This window comes from Notechis scutatus, chromosome 2 (genome assembly GCF_049901735.1).
Source record: "Notechis scutatus isolate UNSWTSFEM ecotype Mainland chromosome 2, rNotScu1.2, whole genome shotgun sequence".
Lineage (NCBI taxonomy): Eukaryota > Metazoa > Chordata > Lepidosauria > Squamata > Elapidae > Notechis > Notechis scutatus.
This window is the reverse complement of record NC_142010.1, coordinates 207,394,656-207,415,320: the sequence shown is the minus strand read 5'-3', so window position 1 is coordinate 207,415,320 and position 20,665 is coordinate 207,394,656. Positions and strand designations below refer to the sequence as shown.

At 37.6% G+C, this 20,665-nt stretch overlaps 1 protein-coding gene across 4 annotated transcripts; it reads left to right on the top strand.

Moving 5' to 3' along the window:
- The first annotated feature begins 365 nt into the window (after window positions 1-365).
- Window positions 366-20,349, top strand: SLC35D2 (solute carrier family 35 member D2). 4 transcript variants are annotated; one of them, XM_026674446.2, is made up of 12 exons: window positions 366-2,168; window positions 6,596-6,629; window positions 7,181-7,267; window positions 9,474-9,541; window positions 10,928-10,999; window positions 12,817-12,885; window positions 14,228-14,330; window positions 15,271-15,363; window positions 16,400-16,467; window positions 17,050-17,128; window positions 18,257-18,339; window positions 18,424-20,349. In XM_026674446.2, exons 1-12 carry the CDS (start codon window positions 2,020-2,022, stop codon window positions 18,527-18,529), a joined length of 1,011 nt encoding a protein of 336 aa, XP_026530231.2. In that variant the 5' UTR covers window positions 366-2,019; the 3' UTR covers window positions 18,530-20,349. The 4 variants fall into 4 exon arrangements, with proteins under 4 accessions (XP_026530231.2, XP_087814063.1, XP_087814064.1 ...); XM_087957937.1 differs by having other exon boundaries at window positions 18,257-18,347; window positions 20,101-20,226; XM_087957938.1 differs by having other exon boundaries at window positions 1,892-2,009.
- The last annotated feature ends 316 nt before the right edge of the window (window positions 20,350-20,665 follow it).

The following is a 20,665-nucleotide window of genomic DNA, read 5'->3' as shown; positions in this document are numbered from 1 at the left end:
TGGTAATGTCATGAATTCCTTTGCAGTATAGAGATCTTTGGGTATGTTGAAAACTCCAAATTTCTGGACAAGTCCCTGCAGATTTAACAATTATTTTGATAATTTAATATTTGATAGCTATTTTGTATGAAGAAAATAAATCCTTCAGTTTAAATTTTCATTATGGAAAGCTTTGGACGTATCTCACCATACTCCATTTTTTTTGTAAGTCAATATGCCAAATGTTGATACCATCAATATAAACTGGGATTCTGATGCTTTGTGCTTTATTGTTTTCCTAACTTCTAACTGCATTTGTGTTTTTTACAATATAGACATTTTAGGTTATTTTTAATGGAACTTTTTTCCAAACTGCATTTAATTTAGAATTGGTCTGTATTTGAACTAGGATTTTTATATTGTGTAGATTTACATTCAGAATCTGAATTAATCCAGTTTTCTAATTAAGGCAAGTACAGAGTTTTAAATTACTTATAGCATAAAACCTAAAGCTACCTTAGCAAACAGGTCTCTATCATATGAGCTAATTTATTCATACTTTATCTCAAAACAATGTTTAGAACATTTATAATTTATTCAGTGAATCATGATCATGCAAAATAAAACTATAGATTATCAGATTTAACCAATAACTCCCATATCTCATAGCATCTGTGAAGGAATGTAAAGCTGTATTTGGTAAGGCTGTATTTTGAGTAACCCATTAAAGGGCGAAGAAAAGAGTGAGACATTAATGGGGGACTTGGAGAAGAAGTATAAGAAAGAAACTCCTGTCTTGATTTTGTTTGATATAAGATGGGACAGAGAAAAACTTGGCCAAGCCTTCAAGACTCAATACAGCTACAACAACAATGAATAATGACGTAGCATTAATGGAATCTCAATGTTATCTGCTTTTTGACTTGGTCTTAAAGGGTTGATAACCTTTCAGAGGAAAATAAACAGGAATTACTGTGGCAGTGATCCAACTGAGGTGGAGAAGGAGCAACAAATTTGAACTGTGGAACCAATGGGGTGTCTGATGTGAAAAAAAACATTCTGACATTTCTAACAAATGCTAAGATGATGGAGGTGCAATCATGACCTTTCCTAGCAGCAGTAGCTGGTAATAAGATGGCCTTCCCTTATTTTGTTGTGCTAATTTCACTTTTGCTGTGGGAAAGAAAAACATTGCTTTACGTATTAAAAGATAGGAAATGTACATTTAAAAAAAACTTTCTGGAGAGCTGCACTTCTAGTCACCTGACTAAAAACTAATAATGAGGTTGCTCTGGCAAAAAAAAAATGCTTTTATTTGCCTTTTTTCAAACAATTTACTGGAATGTGGTACATGGTGAAACAAAAAAAGTTTTTGTTTGTTTTTCCATAAGAGACCGCTGCTAACAACCCCCGGAGCAATTTGCTTCCCCCCAGTTCTAGATCACCATCAGGCTTAACAAAAGAAGGGTGACCCGAACTCTCAACCATCTTTTTAAGGTGGCAGACACAGCACCCATGCAAGAATCCTTTCAAGTCACTAGTGTCTCTGATAGAACGGAGAGAAACGCTGCTTCTGAAAGAGAAAATGACCTGATTTTGGCTAGCTCAACCTTTCCCAGCTTTTCCCAGTCTTCCGCGTGTAGTGAGACCACAACTTCCAGTTTTCTCAGCGGCAGCGGAGCTGGGGGACACCGGGCTGAAAAAGGACTGGTCTCGGGGCAGGCTATTATGACGACTTAACGCTCCCTCTTGTCCTCCATGCTCAAAACCGGGCCAGAAAGCCAGAGCAGCGCAAATCCCCTCAGCTCCACAAAAGTCGCCCAAGAAACGCGGCTTGCTCCAGGGCGCGGCCGAAGTTTCCCCGCGGCCGCTCGGCTCCGAGGCGTTTTAACGGAAGAAAGAGGGTGGGGACAGGTAAACCGGGTGCCAGCTTCTTCCTGTTCGGCCTCGTTTCCTTTAGCGAGGAAGGGCTGAAGTCGCCCTTTGCCTGGCCGGCGGGGATGTCCGGCAGAGGGATACCTGTTGCACAGGTGCGAAACGATGAAAGCCGCCAAGAAGCCGGACCAAGAGCCGGTTGCATCTCCCCCTGCCCCGTCCCCACCGCTGCCCAAGCTGCTCTCCGCCCTTTTCTATGGGACCTGCTCTTTCTTGATCGTTCTGGTAAACAAGACAGTGCTGACGGTGTACAGGTGAGATCAGAGGAGGAAGGCGCTGCCGCGAACCTGTCGGAAAACCGGGCGGTCGGGCTTCAAATCGGCCCACCGTCGACTGGGCAAAGCTACGCCTCCCTTCCCTTCATCCCTGTCTCTGCGGAGGGGGCTTTTCCCACGCGGCGACTTCTAGAAACGCGGTCGCGATTGTTGGTGCGTTGTCTTCGTTTCCCGCCTTCAGATAGGTTCCCGCCTCCGACTTTCAGGAAGCGTCTTGGGCTGCTTCCCCGTTTTCTGGAAGATTTCTATGCCCAGCCTCGAAGAGAGAAATACTTATTTACGGCTGTCTCCAGCTCTTCCCAAACTAGTCTGCAATATTATTATTGTAACCCAGAACTAGGATCTTTTCCAGGAAATGTATCTCAAAGTGGTTACAGTTTACCATTAATTGCTCTCAGTGGTGGGATTCAATTTTTTTTACTGCCGGTTTTGTGGGCGTGGCTTGGTGGGCATGGCAGGGGAAGGATTCTGTAAAATCTCCTGTTAGAGGTGGGATTTGCCGGTTTTCCAAACTACTCAAAATTTCTGCTACCGGTTCTCCAGAAATGGTCAGAACCTGCTGAATACCACCTCTGCTTGCTCTGGATCTCAAATGCAGGCCCAGAGTCCTGTGATCAGGCAGGAGGAGAAAAGTAATTTGTGTTGTACATTTGAAAAGTAATTACAAAGTTGAAAATTTCTACACTGAGGCTATAGAAACTGAATGCCAGTGGACCATTAAAAAATCCTGATGTACAAAGTAGCTCTTCTCCAAGCAGAAATATTTTTACTAGCAGAGAGAGAAATCTTTGGAGCCATAATTTTGCAGCTGAGATGGGTGCATCACATCAAACTATGTATGTGCTCGAGAAATATTGTTAACTCTTTGTGGGCCTCTAGCAGTTAATTTGATTCTTGTAGTCCAGATCTTGTGGTTCTAATTTCTATTTTAGTGGCTTACCACAACTCATGAATTTGCTGTAATTACTGACAGTTGTAATTCATGATTTATGACTTATGGTGTGTAAACCTGGCTTTTTGCACGAATACATTTCAGTCATGTTGACCCATCCAATTTATCATCCACATTAAGAGTTTAAACCCTGCACCAGCAACAAGGATTCAGCAAAGAAAAAACAACAACCCAAACTGATTATAACTAACAAATAAGAACTTCAGGTTTGGCAACAAACAGAGATGACTGGATAGCAATACTCCATATGGCCAAAGACCAAGTCCCTTACAAGCCAGGCCATATTTCCAGACAAGTCATGATCCTATGCAAGATTATACAGCATATTGTGCTATGGGAGGGCTCTGAGACCAGTGTAGTTGGATAAGAAATGTGACATTAATTCTAGCGCCAGTAGATGGAGCCTGCAGGCCTTTAATGAAACAGACTGGCATAAGGAAACAGGTCTATCAAATGGCACATGCATAGAACAGAGAAGAGTAGCTTCTTTGCAGGACAGACTCCCGGAACTCATTAGCAGCAAACATTCATATTATTGGATTTCTATCTTGGTTGTTAGTGGAACATTTGCCACATCATAGTCTGACACTTCACTTGCAGGTTTCTTATTCTTGGCGTTTTTCAGGCTATTTTTATTGCATGGTCTTGTATAGCCTTGATATTCACATGTTTTTTAAATACATTATTTTAAACATTTTATTATTTTCTCTATTACAGGGGTGTCGAACCCTGACAACTTTTAGATTTCAACTCTCAGAATTCCCCAGTCCACAAGTCTTAAAAGTTGCCAAGGTTGGATAACCCTGCTCTATTATTATTATTTTTTTTGAAACAAATTTTATTAATTTTAAAGACAAACAAAGCATCATTAGACATTAAAGACATTAAACCTCTTTCCATTATAAATTTTTACAAGGCAGATAAAACATTGTTTTATACAATATACTTCTAATATATCCCATTTCCACTTAAATATTTTTTCTCATTATTTCTCTTTGCTCTTATTCAATTATATTTCTTCTATATTTATCCATTTTATACTTATCATATTCATATTTCCCTCTGCCTTGTTTACAATTATTCTTCTCGCTTTCTCCCAAGGTTTTATTAAATCTCAATCAAACATACACACACAAAACACAAAAACATAAAACTTCTTTTTAAAAAGTAGCTTGGCCCCAGATTACCTCTCTTTGTATGGACTTCAATTAAATTCATGTTCAACTTATATGCCATTTCCTATCTTATTTACCCTTCTATATCTTCATTATAACTTCTCCCCGCTTTCCACTCTTCTTAATTCTATTTTATTTATTTCATCTTAATTTAAATCATTATATTTGTATCTTTTGTCCATTCTTTTCCAATTATCCATTTATCTCATTCATATTTAAAAAAAAAGATTTCTCCTGAAATCACTAATCGAAGTATGATGCCTTTCCATCGCTCCCCTAAATTAACATTTAAGGTAACACCTAGTTTCCTATCTAATTCTGCTTAGTACATTCTACTTACTAAAATAGTAAATCCATAAAGTAATTAAATATATAATTAAACATTAAATCTCATAACATTCCAATTATCTATTGCAAAAACAAATACCATAATAATAAGTTCATACAAACATCCACACAATAGTCAATTAAACTCTATACTTAAACTAAATATTTTAAACATTCCTTTTAATATTTTATTAAATCTTAAAATCTATCATTATTAAACCTTTAATGTTTTAATCTTTACTTAAGCCTTATTAAATTCTAATTTTCTATTTCTAATACAAATACTACAATACTATCATGTACCTTGCAGAAACATTTTGGAACAAAGTTATACATTACCCATTATCCCTAAAAAGATTTCTTTTCCACATCTTGTTTCATACCTTTGTGGCTTTTCCCCCTTCTTCCTTCCTATCTTGTCCCATCTGGTCTTTTTACCCCACTTAGCTTCCCCTCTCTGTTGTATTTCTCTTTTCTTTTGCTTTCTAACATTGTATTGGTTTTGCATCTTATTTTTCTCTTTCTTGGATGTTTTTTTAAGTCTTATGTCCTTTTTCCTTCCTCTCTTTTTCCTTCCTTTCTTGATCAACTTTGTAGACTCATTAAAGATGGCTTCTTCTTCTTCTTCTTCTTCTTCTTCTTCTTCTTCTTCTTCTTCTTCTTCTTCTTCTTCTTCTTCTTCTTCTTCTTCTTCTTCTTCTTCTTCTTCATCCTCCATTAATTGCTGTGTTTGTTGATAAGTGGCAAGCGCCATTTCTAAAAAGCGAAAAATTTCTCTCACACCGTCTTTAACTTCTTTTTTATTTTACCACATTCCTCTCTCAGTTCATCAACAGATAAAGCCATTATAAACCTTTTCTTCTTCTTTTTTTTTCTTCTTCTTCTTCTTAAAACAACCAAGATAATTCAAAGCTTGAAACAATTCCCCAAAATCCCAAAGTCATCAAACAATCCAAACAGAACACAAAGTTCTTCACACTTTTTCTTCCTGGGGTAATATCAATTGGCAAGAGAAAAAAAAAAACAATCTGTATTTTAAAGTCTTATTACAATTAACTTCCAATCTCAAAATCTTCCAGGCATCTCCTCCAACAAAATCTTAATGAAAATTTTCCTTTTGTCCTCTCCTTCCCACTTATAACAGAAAGCTTTAAATTTTTACCTTCTGTAAAATAGCAGGATTTTCAATATCCATTTGTTAAATCCATGTGGAAGGAGAGTAAACTTTCTCTTTAAACACTTTCACTCGCCGCTTGTAAATCTCTTCTGGAAACAAAGTATCTTTCAAAAAATCAGGATTTTCAGGATATTACTTGTATCTTATAGTCCCAGTTCAGCCAAAAAACTTTCGCTTCAGAACTTTCTCCTTCTTCCTCCAGCACAATCTTATCCAGCTGTCAGCTTCTTTGTGGCGGCCATTGCTGACCGCCGCTCCACCGCCTTGAGAAAAGAGGGTTAAGCCGGGTGGGGAAGGGGTCTGCGAAAACCCCAACCCCCTGTCCGGATCCCTCCTATCTTTGGCTGCCTCTACGGGGCAACCTTAGCCTCCAGACCCATCTGGATCGGAGGCACCAAGACGGCTAGCGCGACAGGGATCGCGCAGGATCACGAATCCCTGCCGCTGCCGAAGCTGACAAACCGGAAGTTGGCCTACCCTGCTCTATTATTTTGTATAATAAGAAATAATAATAGGCTTGATTTGCTTCTAAAGTGTATATTGTGTGTATTGCGTTACATACAAGTAATCCATATGTGACCGTTGCATTGGATAACCATTTTTTTTTTGTTTAAACAAGTTGCAGAGATTTAACAATTTAAATGTTGATAGCTTCTGATACATGCATGTTTGCATATATGTGCCCTTTCTTTCTAAACTGAAGTATACAATAAAATCACAGACACACACTAATACATACGTGCATAAACAAATGTCACTTTTATTGTCTTTCTAGATTCCCATCTCCAATGTTTCTAGGAGTAGGACAGGTATGTTCACAGATAAAAGTGGTAAATATTTCAATTTACAAATATGGGTTTTCCGGGGGTTGAAGGGTGAAATGCAAATGATTTGCTTCCACTTAAGAGAGTTCTCTTTGTTAACACCCCTCTCAAGAGTTTTTATAAAGTAGAATTGTAACAGGGATGGATCATATTCTGGTAACTGAAACTATATTAGTGTTTTGGAAGTTCAGAGAAAAGTAGGTGTTATACAAAGTGAGCAGGGTCAAGATTTTCCTTGAGAGAAGGGATTTTTCTTTATTTTTGTAAACAATGCTACTTTAGGATTAACATTTTAAAGCATGCTCTATTTTTTAAAAATCTTCACAGTTGAATGAGAGCACAAAAATGTATGAGAACTCCCATGCAGATCAAACTGGGGTTCTGTGTCCATTGGTGTAGTTTGCAAACTAAACTGCGTAGAGGTTATTAAAAACAAACCAAACAGGTCTTCGTAACAGCAATGTCTATAACCTACAACAGCTGCATATGGAAATGATATGTTGTTGCTGTGTGTGATTGTTTTCTCTCCCTTTTAGATGGTAACCACTATTCTCATCTTATATGTGTCAAAATTAAATAAAATCATTCATTTTCCTGATCTTGACAAAAGCATCCCTAAAAAGGTAAGAATGACTAACTCTTTGCATGGGTTTTAATATTGCCAAGTTTAAAAAAAAGTTCCTAAATTCTATTGGAGCATACACATAATCCAGTTCTGTGCTTATATAATCAAAATGTCAGGGCATTAATTCTCTAAAGTTAATTGGTAGCTACAAGGAGAACTGTACTGCATTTTTCCTAATGTTATTTACTTTGTTAGAAAGAATTCAGTTACTCCAACTAACTCTGCAATGTTTCTTCAAGTTGTTCATCAGCATTTCCCTTATAATACTTATTGAGAAATGCAAAGTAATCAAGTATATTGATTTCTCCACAAGTTATGTTGAATGCCAACCAGTCCATTTCCTTTAGTGTTCAGTCACCAAATTAGAGCTAAATTAAACACGAAATGGTTTTTAATTTTTGCTCTAAATGCAAGGTTTGGGATCTATGGTAATAGTGCTGAAAAGTTATCCTCACCTATGCCAATGGGATTAGGTTCACACATTTTTTTAAAACGAATCAAAACCATAGAAATCATATTTTAGCTGACTCTGTTTGCAGTTGAGGTTCACTCAGCAAGTCATTAAACAAATGATGAGTGAGTAACCTGTCTCATGCTTGGGATTTTATTTTTCCTTGTGGTGATATCATGGGCCATAAGGCTCACAACTGGGAAAGTCGCAATGTCATTGAAGTGGGAGAGCTGCAGTTTCCACATCTGTGTGAGTAAGTTTAAGCAACAAAATTAGAGATGTTTGGGGCAATGGGTTAAAGCCCAGCCCTTTTAAACATCCATCATAAACATTGCACACATGTAAAAAGAGGTGGGGCCATTTTAGGGTGAAAGGAAATCTAGCATGTTTGGAAGTAACCCTCCTCACCAAGGACTAAGTGTTTGCAGGCCTGGTGTAAGAGTTTAAAGTCTGAGAGTGGGATGGGGGCCCTTTTGGGGTGAGAGGAAAAAGAAGATGAAGAGATGAACACAAGCTGAAGCAAAACAAAGGGTGGAAGAAACAGCTGTAGGCCTTCTTTGTTCATGCCTGCCACACTCCCCTGACCCTTCAAAGAGGCCTAGCCTTGAAACAGCTCCTTTCCTTGGCTCAGAACAAGGCTCTTCCCTACAAAAGGGGTGCCAGCTGGATATCAAGGAAGCCAGCTCTTGCCAAGGTAAAGGATTGCCCACGCTTTCTCAGCCTAGGCTGCCTCCACAGATTTGCCAGGGTGGGAGAAACCACAGGAATGCTTTCCTGTTGCAAGATACTTAGTCCCTTCATTTGTTGAAAGTTCACGTATTTATTTGACCAACTGAAGCTTCAAAGGAGACATCATTTGTTGTAAAGCTTTGTCCTTGAAAGCTTAGAAGGGCAAGTGTGAATCTCTCAATCTTCCTTTTCCTTGGTGGATATTTGCTTTTGGCACTTGTAAATTCTCTACATTAAGGAGTCACTGCCACTCATTTTACCCTTACAGGGGAATTTGCATGGTAGAATTGCTAGATTCTTTCCATGGATGATGGTTATTGTTTTCCATCATGTCCTTTTAAAAATAAACCCAGCGACACATAACATTGCTGTTGCTTTTTTTTGCATGTATGTGAATTGCACAATGATAATTGTTTTTGAATAAAGATCAAAACCACAAAATATTGCAGATTCTGGGATAAAGTGGAGTCTCCAGATATATTGGTTGGGGGGAAAAACTCTGCTAATCTAATATTATGGCTCTTGCGGTTTTGATTCTTGATCAGTTCTACACAACCAAGATGTTTGTGACCATGCAATTATTAGAAAACTCCATTGTTCTCAGTAGGTGGCAGCACTTAGTTAAACTTGGTTTATCTCATAAAATAACAATTCCAGACTTATTAGTGCTGAGATGAAGAATCACCAGGAGATCACCAGGCTATTGACAAGGCTGGGAATTGGGAAAAATCATCTGGGTGAAGGAAGTAGAAAACTATTTCTCTACTGTTGCTAAGTAAACACCATGGATATAGCCATATATAGCCATTGTCATCATGATGGGTTCAATAATTGTATTGATATAAGCAGGAGCAAGGTCATGCAAAGAATCAAATGATAACAAGTGATGTTCATTTCAAAGCCTGCTAATTTGTCTGTTTCTATTGGTGTTAAAAAGCCTATGGTTTATGAATTAATTTGAATAGATTTCTTCCAGAATGGAGTGAAACAGCATAATCTGAATGGTACATTTATTTTATTACAGTTGTTTCCACTTCCTCTGATTTATATTGGAAATCATATAAGTGGATTATCAAGCATAGGCAAGCTAAGGTATAGTAAATTCCAGGTGGTGAACTTAAACTGATAGTTTCTTTTTATTTAATCCTTTGTAAATTTCAATTCCCCGCCCCCCCAAGACCGTTAAAATGGACAATATTTTTGCACAAAAGCATTCTCATCTTGCTTGCCAAAGCATTGCTTTGGACATTCCAGTGTATAAAATAAGTTTATAATGTAAGTGTTGGGCTTAGGAACTAATACCTGTAAAGAGACTTTGCCATTCTACTTTCCATCTTTGTGTTTTGACGTTTTCTTCCTCTCTACTTTTGGTGACTGATGTGTTCTTCATCTTTGACTGCTGAAAGTAGACATTCAAAATGGACATAATTTTAGAAAATTGGAAACAACATATGATTAAAAAGTGGAATAAAATAGTCAATGTAATTTAGTGAAACTTTTGTGAACAAAATAAACGAAATGAAATAAATGAGAGATTTGAACTAGGAAGGAATGGGAACATTTTAACTACTCAACGTTTTATAAAATATAACTGAAGTGAGAGGGAAGTAATTATGGAAAGTTTATAAGTGTTTCCATAGAAATATGATACTTAATTGAAAAGTAATGTGTAAAATGTTCAAGATTTAAATGAATATTAACATTAATGATAGAATCGAATTGGTATGGATTGTTGTTTTAATGTTATATATTTATATATTGCCTTTCTTTTGGGCATGCACTGGTCATTTCACACTCTGCTGAAAGAAACACACAGTGTGCTCATAAGTATGTGTGATTATTTTAGTTTTTGTAACCAGGAATAAGTATTTGGAATTTGCACCCTATGGATTTCTAATTATCTGTTAATCTAATACAGTAATATTAGGACATTCTTCTGTATTAATATGGAAAGGGTTATGCAGCTCCACCTTAGTGATCATGTAGGAACCCCTCTCGGCAAGGGGGCTTCCAGTCCATGTTAAAGAAGAGACTATTAGTTTCTGACTTGGCTCACCAAAATCTTTTCCATAGCTGCCTCAATTCTCAGCATTTAGATAGCTATTCATGGAAAATACCATGGAAAAGCTATTCATGGAAAATACCATATCACTGACTACTTGAGAACTAATTTTAATTCAGTTAAAAGGAAATTACTGGAAACAAATTGTATGATACTGATGCCAAGTTTATTTTCTATTTTTTAATTCTTACTTCCAATTATTCTACCGTCTAAACTTTCTTTGGTGTCAGACTGACATTTGGCTTCGCAACTGAGCATTAATTTAGATGCATTCTGAATGTCAGATGAAGCTGAGGATGAATGTAGTAAAGATAGATAATCAGTCATGAAGGCGTTTGCTACTGACACGAACTGGTCTCACACACACAGATACTCTCTCTGTCTGTCTGTCTGTCTGTCTGTCTCTTTTAATACAGTTTGCCAATGTTTACAGTCCTGAGGAAGTTTACCATTCCTCTTACATTACTGCTGGAAATTATTATTCTTGGGTGAGTATTTGCCTCTCATTTCTTAAATACCACAATGGTTTATCGAGTCACATAATGATCCAATGTATTTTGTTGACTAATAAGAATTCGAGGAGACATTTTGAACTGCTTAAAATTATTTGGGCAAATAATTTTCCAGTCGATGAGTAACAGAAATCTGGAGTCAAAGATTTGAGTTGTAGCTTCAGTTCAAGGCAGCTGTTCTCCTTTGTGCCTTTCTTCCCCTGTAGTGTGATATTTTGGTCAAGCCTAATCTTTTTCTTAGCTCTTCTTTTTGCCTTTTCTTCTAAGACACCATTTTCCTGATTTCTGTTTGGCTACCTTCTTTTTTCTCCTTCTCTTTAGCTAACTTGTCTCTTTCCTGTCCTCATCCTACCAGTTCTAGATTGCCAAAATTCAGATGATCCCTAGAGCAGGGGTCCCCAACCACCGGGCCCCGGACCTGTACCGGTCCGTGGATCATTTTCTAACGGGCCGCCGGTTTGCTGGGCACCGCCATCTTGTTTTGACGAGAAAGTGCTTCCGGGTGAGCTTTTCCGGTTGGAAAGCGGCGTTTGGGTCCTGAAGGAATCCTCGCGCCTTAGTTTCATCGAAGGGGGGGCGGCTTCGAATGAAGAGCCGTCCCGATGGCGGAGGAGATTAAGAAAGCACAAAAAAGCACAAAAAAGGTACAAAGGAGGAGTTGAAGGTGGCAGGGAGAAGCGGGGGACGGCTGGCTGGCCGGTCGCTCGGCTCGCCTTGCCTTGTCATGCGTGCTGATGCCGGTACCGGGCCGCGGATCATTTTGTGATGCCGGTACCGGGGCATGGCACAAAAAAGGTTGGGGGCCACTGCCCTAGAGGACAGCAAAGAGTTTTCTATTATATTTCTGAAGGGAATATCTAGTAATCCTGCAGCTGCTCCTCTTCCTTCTTTTGAACACAAGGTCTTCCTTGTCTTCCTCTTCTATCTTTTTTTTCGTCCTGCATTTTAGAAACTCCAGTACTTTCCCTGTAACTATATGGATATTCTGTTGACCTATAAACAGGCCTCAAAATATTAAAACAGTTTACCCTCCCAAGAATGTACAAATATTATTACTATGTTGCATGATCTATTGCCTGCTGTCTCTGAGTAACTCAGTTTTTGTTTCAGTTCCTGGGAATCAGTTCTATTGAACTCAATATTTTTCCCTTCTTAGAATTTGACAGCATTTGTGGAGTAAGTTGTTCCACTTTGCAGGCAGTCCTCAACTTAACAACAGTTTGTTTAGTGACAGTTCAAAGTTACAATGGGACTGAAAAAAGGGACTTACGACAATTTTTCACACAACTGTTGCAGCAGCCCCATGGCCACATGATTTACATTTGGATGCTTGATAACTGGTGCATATTTATGACGGTTGCAGTGTCCCAGGGTCATGTGAGCACCATTTGTGACCTTCTGACAAGCAACGTCAATGGGGAAGCCAGATACACTTAAGAGCCATGTTACTAATTTAACAACTGCAATGATTCACTTAATAGGTGTGGCAAGAAAAGTCATAAAATGGGACAAAACTCACTTAACAAATTTCTCATTTAGCAACATAAATTCTGGACTCAATTGTGGTCACTACCTGTGTTACTTAATCTCTAGGAAATTATAAAAGGGAACACTGACTTTGATTGAGCAATTAGTTACTGAATGAGGCTGGATTTATAAGCAGTTGTAGGATTTATGGGGAGTTATATATCAGATTGGGCCATCTAGTTCTGTACTATCTAGTCCTTTCTTAAGAATTCCCTTTTTGGAATGAATTGTGCCAAACTCTTTCTGATATCATTTATTTTTTACAGGAAACGCTTTCCCCTGGGCATTATAATCAGTGTGTTTGCAATCATTTTGGGGGCCTTAATAGCAGCAGGGTAAGATTTTAAAGTTTCCTTTAGAATTCCATTCTTGTTTCTTAACATTGGTGAAAAATAATATTCCTTTGTTGGTCATTGTTTGGAAGAATTAATAGATACGGTGAAATATTTGTACACTGAAGTTTTCTGTAGAAGCCTTCCCCAACCTAGGGTCCTAAAAATAGGTGGCATTTTAACTCCCAGAATTCCCATCTAGCTTGGCCAATTGGCTGGGAGTTCCGGGAGATGTAATCATAGCAGTTTCAGAGAACTATAAAATGGATAAAGGTGTGCTAGATCAACAATGACAGTGATCTGGAAATCATTTGCAGATGATCTTGACTGTGCTGCAAACCACGAGAACTAACCTGCCATTGACGTTTCTTCAACAAAGATGATCCAAAATGAATTGATGTGACCCTTGCACAGGAGTTCAGAATTTGGAATAATTTCAGCTGGAGAAATTATTCTAGTCTGTCACTTACAGAGGAAGGATGATGGAGTAACTAATCATTAGAATCACAGTGGCCCGAGTCCATAGTTAATTATACTGAAGATCTCACAGTAAATCATGCTTTATAGAGTATGATAAAAGTGTCCTAGTAGATTGGGGAGTAGTAATAACAGGGCCTGGGAGAACTGCAGTTTCTAGTATTTCCTGCCAAACAAAACAAATATATTTTCAAAGTAATTGAATGTGAAACATAGCCCTGGTGTGCCACAGTGGTTAAAGTGCTCTACTGCAGGCAAACTGCCCACAGCCTGGAGTTTGATGGGGCTCAAGGTTGATTCAGCCTTTAAGGTTGGTAAAATGAGGAGCTAGATTGTTAGTGTCAATATGCAAATAATGCTTACATTGTAAACCAGACAATGCTAGAAAGCACTGTGGAACGACATATAAGCCTAAATGCTATTGTTATTGTTATATATTAGAAGGCTATAATATTATTTCTTGATGTGTGTGGTTTGTGCTCATATAGTAAGGTTTTATGGAAATTCCTTCTCTGTTAAGTCTATCCAATGTCTTATCCCAATTTCAATATGCCCATCAAATATTTTACTATTGGTGTAATTGTTGTTTGCTTAAACTCTATCTGCTTTAAATGGCAAACCAACTTATACATAATACATTTTACAAAATGACCAAGTGACATTTATCTAAGCTTCGAATTTTCTCAACATTTACTTTACAAACAAGACTAGACTGATTTTTTTTCCAGAGTTCTTTCTTTACAATTTATCTCTTGTTTGTAATATGGATACAATTTGGAGACCAAACAGAATACATCTCTGCAAAGAAAACTGTTGTTTAAATTTATGCTGTTTAAATTAGTCTATATTTCCATATTTTATTTTCCAGATCAGATTTAGCTTTCAGCTTGGAAGGTTATGTTTCTGTTTTGCTCAATGATGTCTTCACAGCAGCAAATGGTGTTTATACCAAACAAAAAATTGACCCTCAGGTAAATTGTGCAGATATTTTATCTGTTCTTCTTTGCACTTTTTAAACATTTTATGTATAGTTTTCATAAAGAGCCACCATCAAGTCTGGAAAAATAGATGTGAAAGTCAATGTAAAATTTAGATGTTGTATAGTTTTCTTGATATCATAAAAAGCCTGAAGTATTGAAATATCTTTTTTTTAAGTATTTGCAGACCAGTTTTTATAAGTGTCTTTTCATAAGGTCCTAAATATTTTACTGTAATATCTTTGTGAAAGTTTCATCCAACTTTTATATCTTAAATACTGCTATTTGGTTAACTTTAAAAAATCGTTCTGTAGCTGATTGCTGAGCTTCACGTAAGCAAGGAATACGTAAGCTATGATTTCAGGGCTTTAAAAAGTTGACAAATTGACATTTTAAAGGGGAAAAATAGTAAATGCACTCAAGTATTTAATTCTTGAAATTATATTTAATTAATGTAATTTGAACTGAATTTGAATGCAAATTTGACCAAGTTTTGTCCTGCCTGAGCCAACTTCTAGAATGTGATTGCCAACTAAATGTCATAATTGGTTTGAAAAAGATTTTTCAACCCTGGTTTAAGCCAATTGCTATTCTGATAGTTATACCTCATATTTCTAGCCATATATATTGCTTCCACTTGACTAGACATTTATATGGGAAGATACATGCTATTGGTTCTTCTGTTTTAGTTAGGGATAATTAGTTCAGTCATTACCATCCTATTATTCTCCCCAAAATTTCCCACATTAAAAACTTTTCTGATAAACAGTTTACATTATCCTGGCTTACATGCCTTTCAAACAGAATCTTCAAGATTCATTTAATTTACTCGCTTCCATATATGCTACAATAAATATCTCAGTATTGAATCCTTCAGGAACTCTTAAGTAATCATCTATCAGATTTTTAAAAACATATGTATTTGTTTATACAGGAGCTGGGAAGATATGGAGTAATTTTTTATAATGCCTACTTTATGGTAATTCCTACAGTTCTCATCAGTTTTTTCACTGGGGATTTCCAGCAGGTAAATAGAGCTTAAGAACCAATCAGGTACAATATTGCTTTAATTGATTTGGGTCCTAAATATATATTTCTGGAATGATCATTGGGATCCTTTTGCTCATGAAGTAAATATGTAGGATTTTATCCTCTATGAGGTGATTGATTTTATAACATTACAAGTAAGTATAAGAGATGAAACCTCATTCTGGTGAGTTAGGAACTGAACAGGAGATTAGCAATAGCAATAGTACCTAGACTTATATACTGTTTCAGAGTGTTTTCACAGCACTCTGTCAGTGGTTTACAAGTCAGCATATTGCCCCAAATAATCTGGGTCCTCATTTTACCAACCTCAGAAGGATGGAAAGCTGAGTCAATCTTGAGCCGGTGAGATTCGAACTGCCAAATTGCAAGCAGCCGGCAATCAGCAAAAGTAGCCTGCAGTACTGCATTTTAACCACTTTGCCACTGCTATCTATCTTTCTATCACTTTTTAACATGATAGAAAGTGACTGATCCAAAGTGGAACTAGAACTCAATCTCCTGGATTCTAGCCTGATACCTTAACACTATACCAAATTGGCTCCTTCAAACATTACATGGCTACCATTCAATGGCTACCAACCATTTGGGAGTTGGGCCAGTAGGTTGCATGGAGAGCTCTTGGAGGGAAGATCGATACTTTCTTTTTCTTAGCTAAACTAACATTGTTGGACATTACCTAATCCTTCCAATGTCATATGCTCTTTATGGCTACTTGTGAAAGCTGAGGGAATCTGCATGCATGCGTTTTGGCAATTCATAGAAAAAGAGAGAAAAAGAGAAAGACAAACCCTCAAAATCAATAATTAGTGTTTTACAAAGAAAGGAAATATGTAATATGAAGCAGTGCCATCCCATTGGAAGCCAACAGAACAACACTTGGTGTGGTTTCTAAAGATCAAGCAGATTTTTTTTTCTTAAATTCAATTATGTTCATGAATTGGACTTTTCAATAAATAATTGTAATTTCTCTCTCTCTAAATATATCTAAAATCTTATCTTTTTTATTTGTACAGGCCACGAATTTCCAGCATTGGACAAATGTTTTATTTATCTTTCAGTTTCTTCTTTCTTGTGTGCTGGGGTAAGGGATCTTGGGCAAATAATCATGTAATGACTGACATGAGTTTGCATCCTGGCAATCCTTCTGCATAATTAGCAAAGTAAGATAAGCTAAAAAGAGAGAGATCCAATTGATTCATGCAGTGTTCTCAAAGTTCAGCTTTTGTAGCATGCTGCACAACATTTTAAGAACTGTCTTTTTTTATTAAAGAGCAAAAATAAATTCCACATGCTTTCTGATTCTTTTTCAGTATAGCTTGCTTTGGGACATTTTCATTAGCCACACCAATGAAATTAGAGCAGGAGACCCTTGATAATGTTGCACGTTTAAACCCTACAAATCAGGTGATAAGTTTCCAGAGGATACTTGATGCCATATAAAAACGATTGAGTCAGTAGAAGCTCGGTTTTAGTTTGCCTAGTTTTGTATTAGATTTTCAAATGCAGCAGATTTTAAATTATGCTTAAGCTATTTTAAATATGGAAACTCAACATAAAGTAGGGTACTGAGTAAATCAGTGTAGAATTATAGCATATGTAATATGTTTATTTGACAAAAAGCAGGAAACCAAGTTATGCAGTCCTTTTTTGCTTTTAATGCTAGGTTTCTTCTGATGTATTCTACAGTTCTTTGCAGCCATTATAATTCGGCTCTAACAACTGCAGTAGTTGGTGCTATAAAAGTAAGTAACCAAAAGAAGTTGATATTAGGTAACAAGGGCTAAATGCACACATTACACTACACTGTCAATCTAGATTGTTTGTTTTGGCTTTAGCATAATGTATGAATCCAGTTATTATGGGTTGTATAGCAAGGTCTATAATTTGGCATTAGGTCTGAACTAGGTTGCTGAGTGTTAACCTATAACTATAAATTAAGTATAAACCATAGTTAAGAAGTACACATGTAATGTGTGAGCCCAGCACCATTAAAACCACCTGCAAAAGATAGTCCTGTGTCTTGACTACAGTTTTAACCTATGACTATGTGTATGAAACTATGAATGTCTTGGTGGCAGTTTTGTAGAATGTTCCCTATCACAAGTACTGGGGACATATAAAAATGTGAAGTTCCTTAGGTTTCTAAAAAGGCAAGGAATAATTTATCCAATTATATTCAGCTTAATGTTACTTGCAGAGTCATTTTTATCAAGTGATGAGGTTAGACCAGACCCTACTTCAAGACATAGGGATTTGAAACTAGATAGATAATATGGATCAAACAGTGAGATATATTTGCATTCAAAGAAATATGAGCCTCTTGGCTCTATACCCAGAGGTTAGGTTGCTTGCCTGGTCCTGTCCTTGACCTAGTTTCTTATTTACCTTCAAGTTCTCAGATATTCAGATAAATGACTAAAGAGGGCTCAGTACAGAACAGTATAGTAGATTTTCCATCTTCCTCTACCCATGAAGTCATGCAAGATCAGGATTGTTTTTTTTCATAGTTCTTACCTTCTACTTTGTCTAAAGGCATTAGAATACTGCAATAAGATTTGCATGAAATGGTATGGCTTGGTTGGTAGCAATGTATCTACTGCCCCTTTCCTTACCAATTCACCTACTGTGCCTATTGCTTGTTTACAAGTGTGTTTCCCCAGATGCAGGATAGTCTGCTTTCACCTATAGCAAAGCATTGAAATATACCATAGCTGTGTTTTGTGTTTATTCTAGGTTCAGACATGAACAGTAAAGAAACGAAGAATTGCTATTAAGGCCTTCAAGAGAAAGGAGTCAGTGGGTGTATTCATGCTAATCGTGCTTTATAGCTTATCCTTTACAGCAATTACAGAACTGCTTTTTCTTTATAGAATGTGTCTGTTGCTTATATTGGCATGCTGTTTGGTGGAGATTACATGTTTAATATGTTGAACTTCATTGGACTCAATATCAGGTAAGGGAGTTTTGAAAGCATGTCATAGTCTCAAGGGAGTTCATGGTTTTATTATTGTGTCTATTTTTTTCTTTCCTTCTCTAGCATGGCAGGAGGGCTGAGATATTCATTCTTGGCAATACGGGGACAGAACAATCCTGATTGTCCCTCCGTAGATGAAGAAAAAGCAACTCTGGGTTCCAAGAGCTAACTGAAGCAGACAGCATGAAAATCTCTAAAGATTCCAATTTAGGCAAAGATATTTCCTTGGACAAATGATGTTAATTGAAACATATAAAAATGCACTTGAAAATACCCTTGTTATATTAAAGCAATCTTCAATGTACACAAAATAGTTTGCAAGCTTTTGAGCTTCCAAGACTTGTTCGCGATTAGCGAACCAGTTGTTACACTGACAGCATCCCACTGAATGTACATAAACTGTACCTAAAGTAGCAACTACAGGCTCCCATTTAGTCTCAGATTCTTTACTTCCACAAATATTGTGAAATCAAAAGCTGCTTCTGTGTACTTTTTGTTTCATAATCATGAATGGATCTTCCAAATTTCAGCTGTTGAATTAAGTACAAAAAGCCATGAATTACCGACAGAACAGAGAAAAGTCACTTGCGATCCTCTAGAACTACTTAAACTACAGTTAGAGTTAGTGAAAATTCTATTTAGCAGCTTCTGGATTCTCTTCCCTCTATAACAGGGGTGTTAAACTCAAGGCCCGCGAGCTGCATCCAACCTGTGGGTTGCTTAGATCTGGCCCGTGGGACCAGCTTGGAAATAGCAAAGAACCAGCCCATGGTGCCTCTGCTACCAAAATGGGGGGCAGGGCGCCATTTTGGCTGCCAGAATGCTGCTGGAGCCTGTCCAGGCCCAGTACGGGACCCCCGCACATGGCTCCTCTGTGCCCCGTTTTGGCTGCCAGAGTGCTTCCTATGGAGTCAGTTTCTTGATGTGGTATCTCATAGGGTGATCAAGTAGATCAAGTATGTATTAAAAAAACAAAATCACAGAAATAAATGCCTCTCTTTTTATAATAGTATAAAAAGTGTGTGCGGAGGTGCAGTCCCATGTCACACCCACCATGTCTATGCCTACTCTGGCCATGCCCACCATGACCATGACCATCCTGGCCATGCCCCCCCCACACACACACCTGGCCCTCCAAGATCAAACACAACCCTGATGTGACCCTCAGTGAAACCGAATTTGGTACCCCTGCTCTATAACAATGCCTCTCAATCTTGTCAACTTTAACATGGGTTGACTTCAGCTCCCAGAATTCCCCAGCCAGTCAAGCTGAAGATTGCCACCCATTTTAACTCTAGGATCCACCTATCCTAAAGTTGCCAAGGTTGAGAATCATTGCTATATAACAGGGATTTTAAAAAGGAGATTAGGATCAAGAAATAAAAAACTAATATACCATGAAACAGATGTTTTTTATACTAGAGCAGAGGTGGAGAGCCCCTTTATGACTTGTGGACTTCAACTCCAGGAATTCCTGAGTCAGCCATGCTGGCTCAGGAATTCTGGGAGGTGGTACCCTGGTCATAAAAGGGCCATAATTCCCCACCCCTCTCCCTTCATGTGGAAAAATACAAGATATTTTTCTACACACAAAACTGCTGCTCGAAGGAGTTATGAAGTAACTGCATGCACTTTTATCTGCTTAGGTTGGCTTATTATGAGCAAATGTCATAGCATCAAGCTGCTTGTTCTGCTTTCAGGGCCATATTTTTCATTGCTACATTTTTCAGAACTGGTCAGAGACAGACAGGAGAGGCATTGCCATCCATTTTTCTCAGCTCCGCACATGGGACTCTGGCAAGGATAATGAACTGCTTTCTCTTGTCAAAAAGCAGGCTGTTCAAAAAAAAAATTCTTCTGTGTATGGTGTTTGATCTTTCTATCTTTGCCTCTCTGAACTTGAGAAGGAATCTTACAGTTATAGAACTACTTAATATAAAGAATTGATATGAAGTTGATATATTTTGTAATAAATTATTCTCACCGGGCTATTGGTATTTTTTTATTGTTTCGATCTATGGCCACTCAAGATAAATAAATGGCTTTGACTCAGCCTCTTTGACTCAGGTCCTCTTTTAGGGTAACACCCAGAAACTTAAAACTTGCCACTTGCTCCACTTGGTCTCCATTGATAAGCAAGGGCTGGATGTCTGATCTGTTCCTTCTATAATCCACTACAAGCTCCTTGGTCTTACTGGTGTTGAGGACCAAGTTGTCTCCACACCAGTCCACCTCATCTCGGTAGGCAGACTCATCCCCTCCCCGGAGATAAGTCCCACCACTGTTGTATCATCTGCAAATTTAG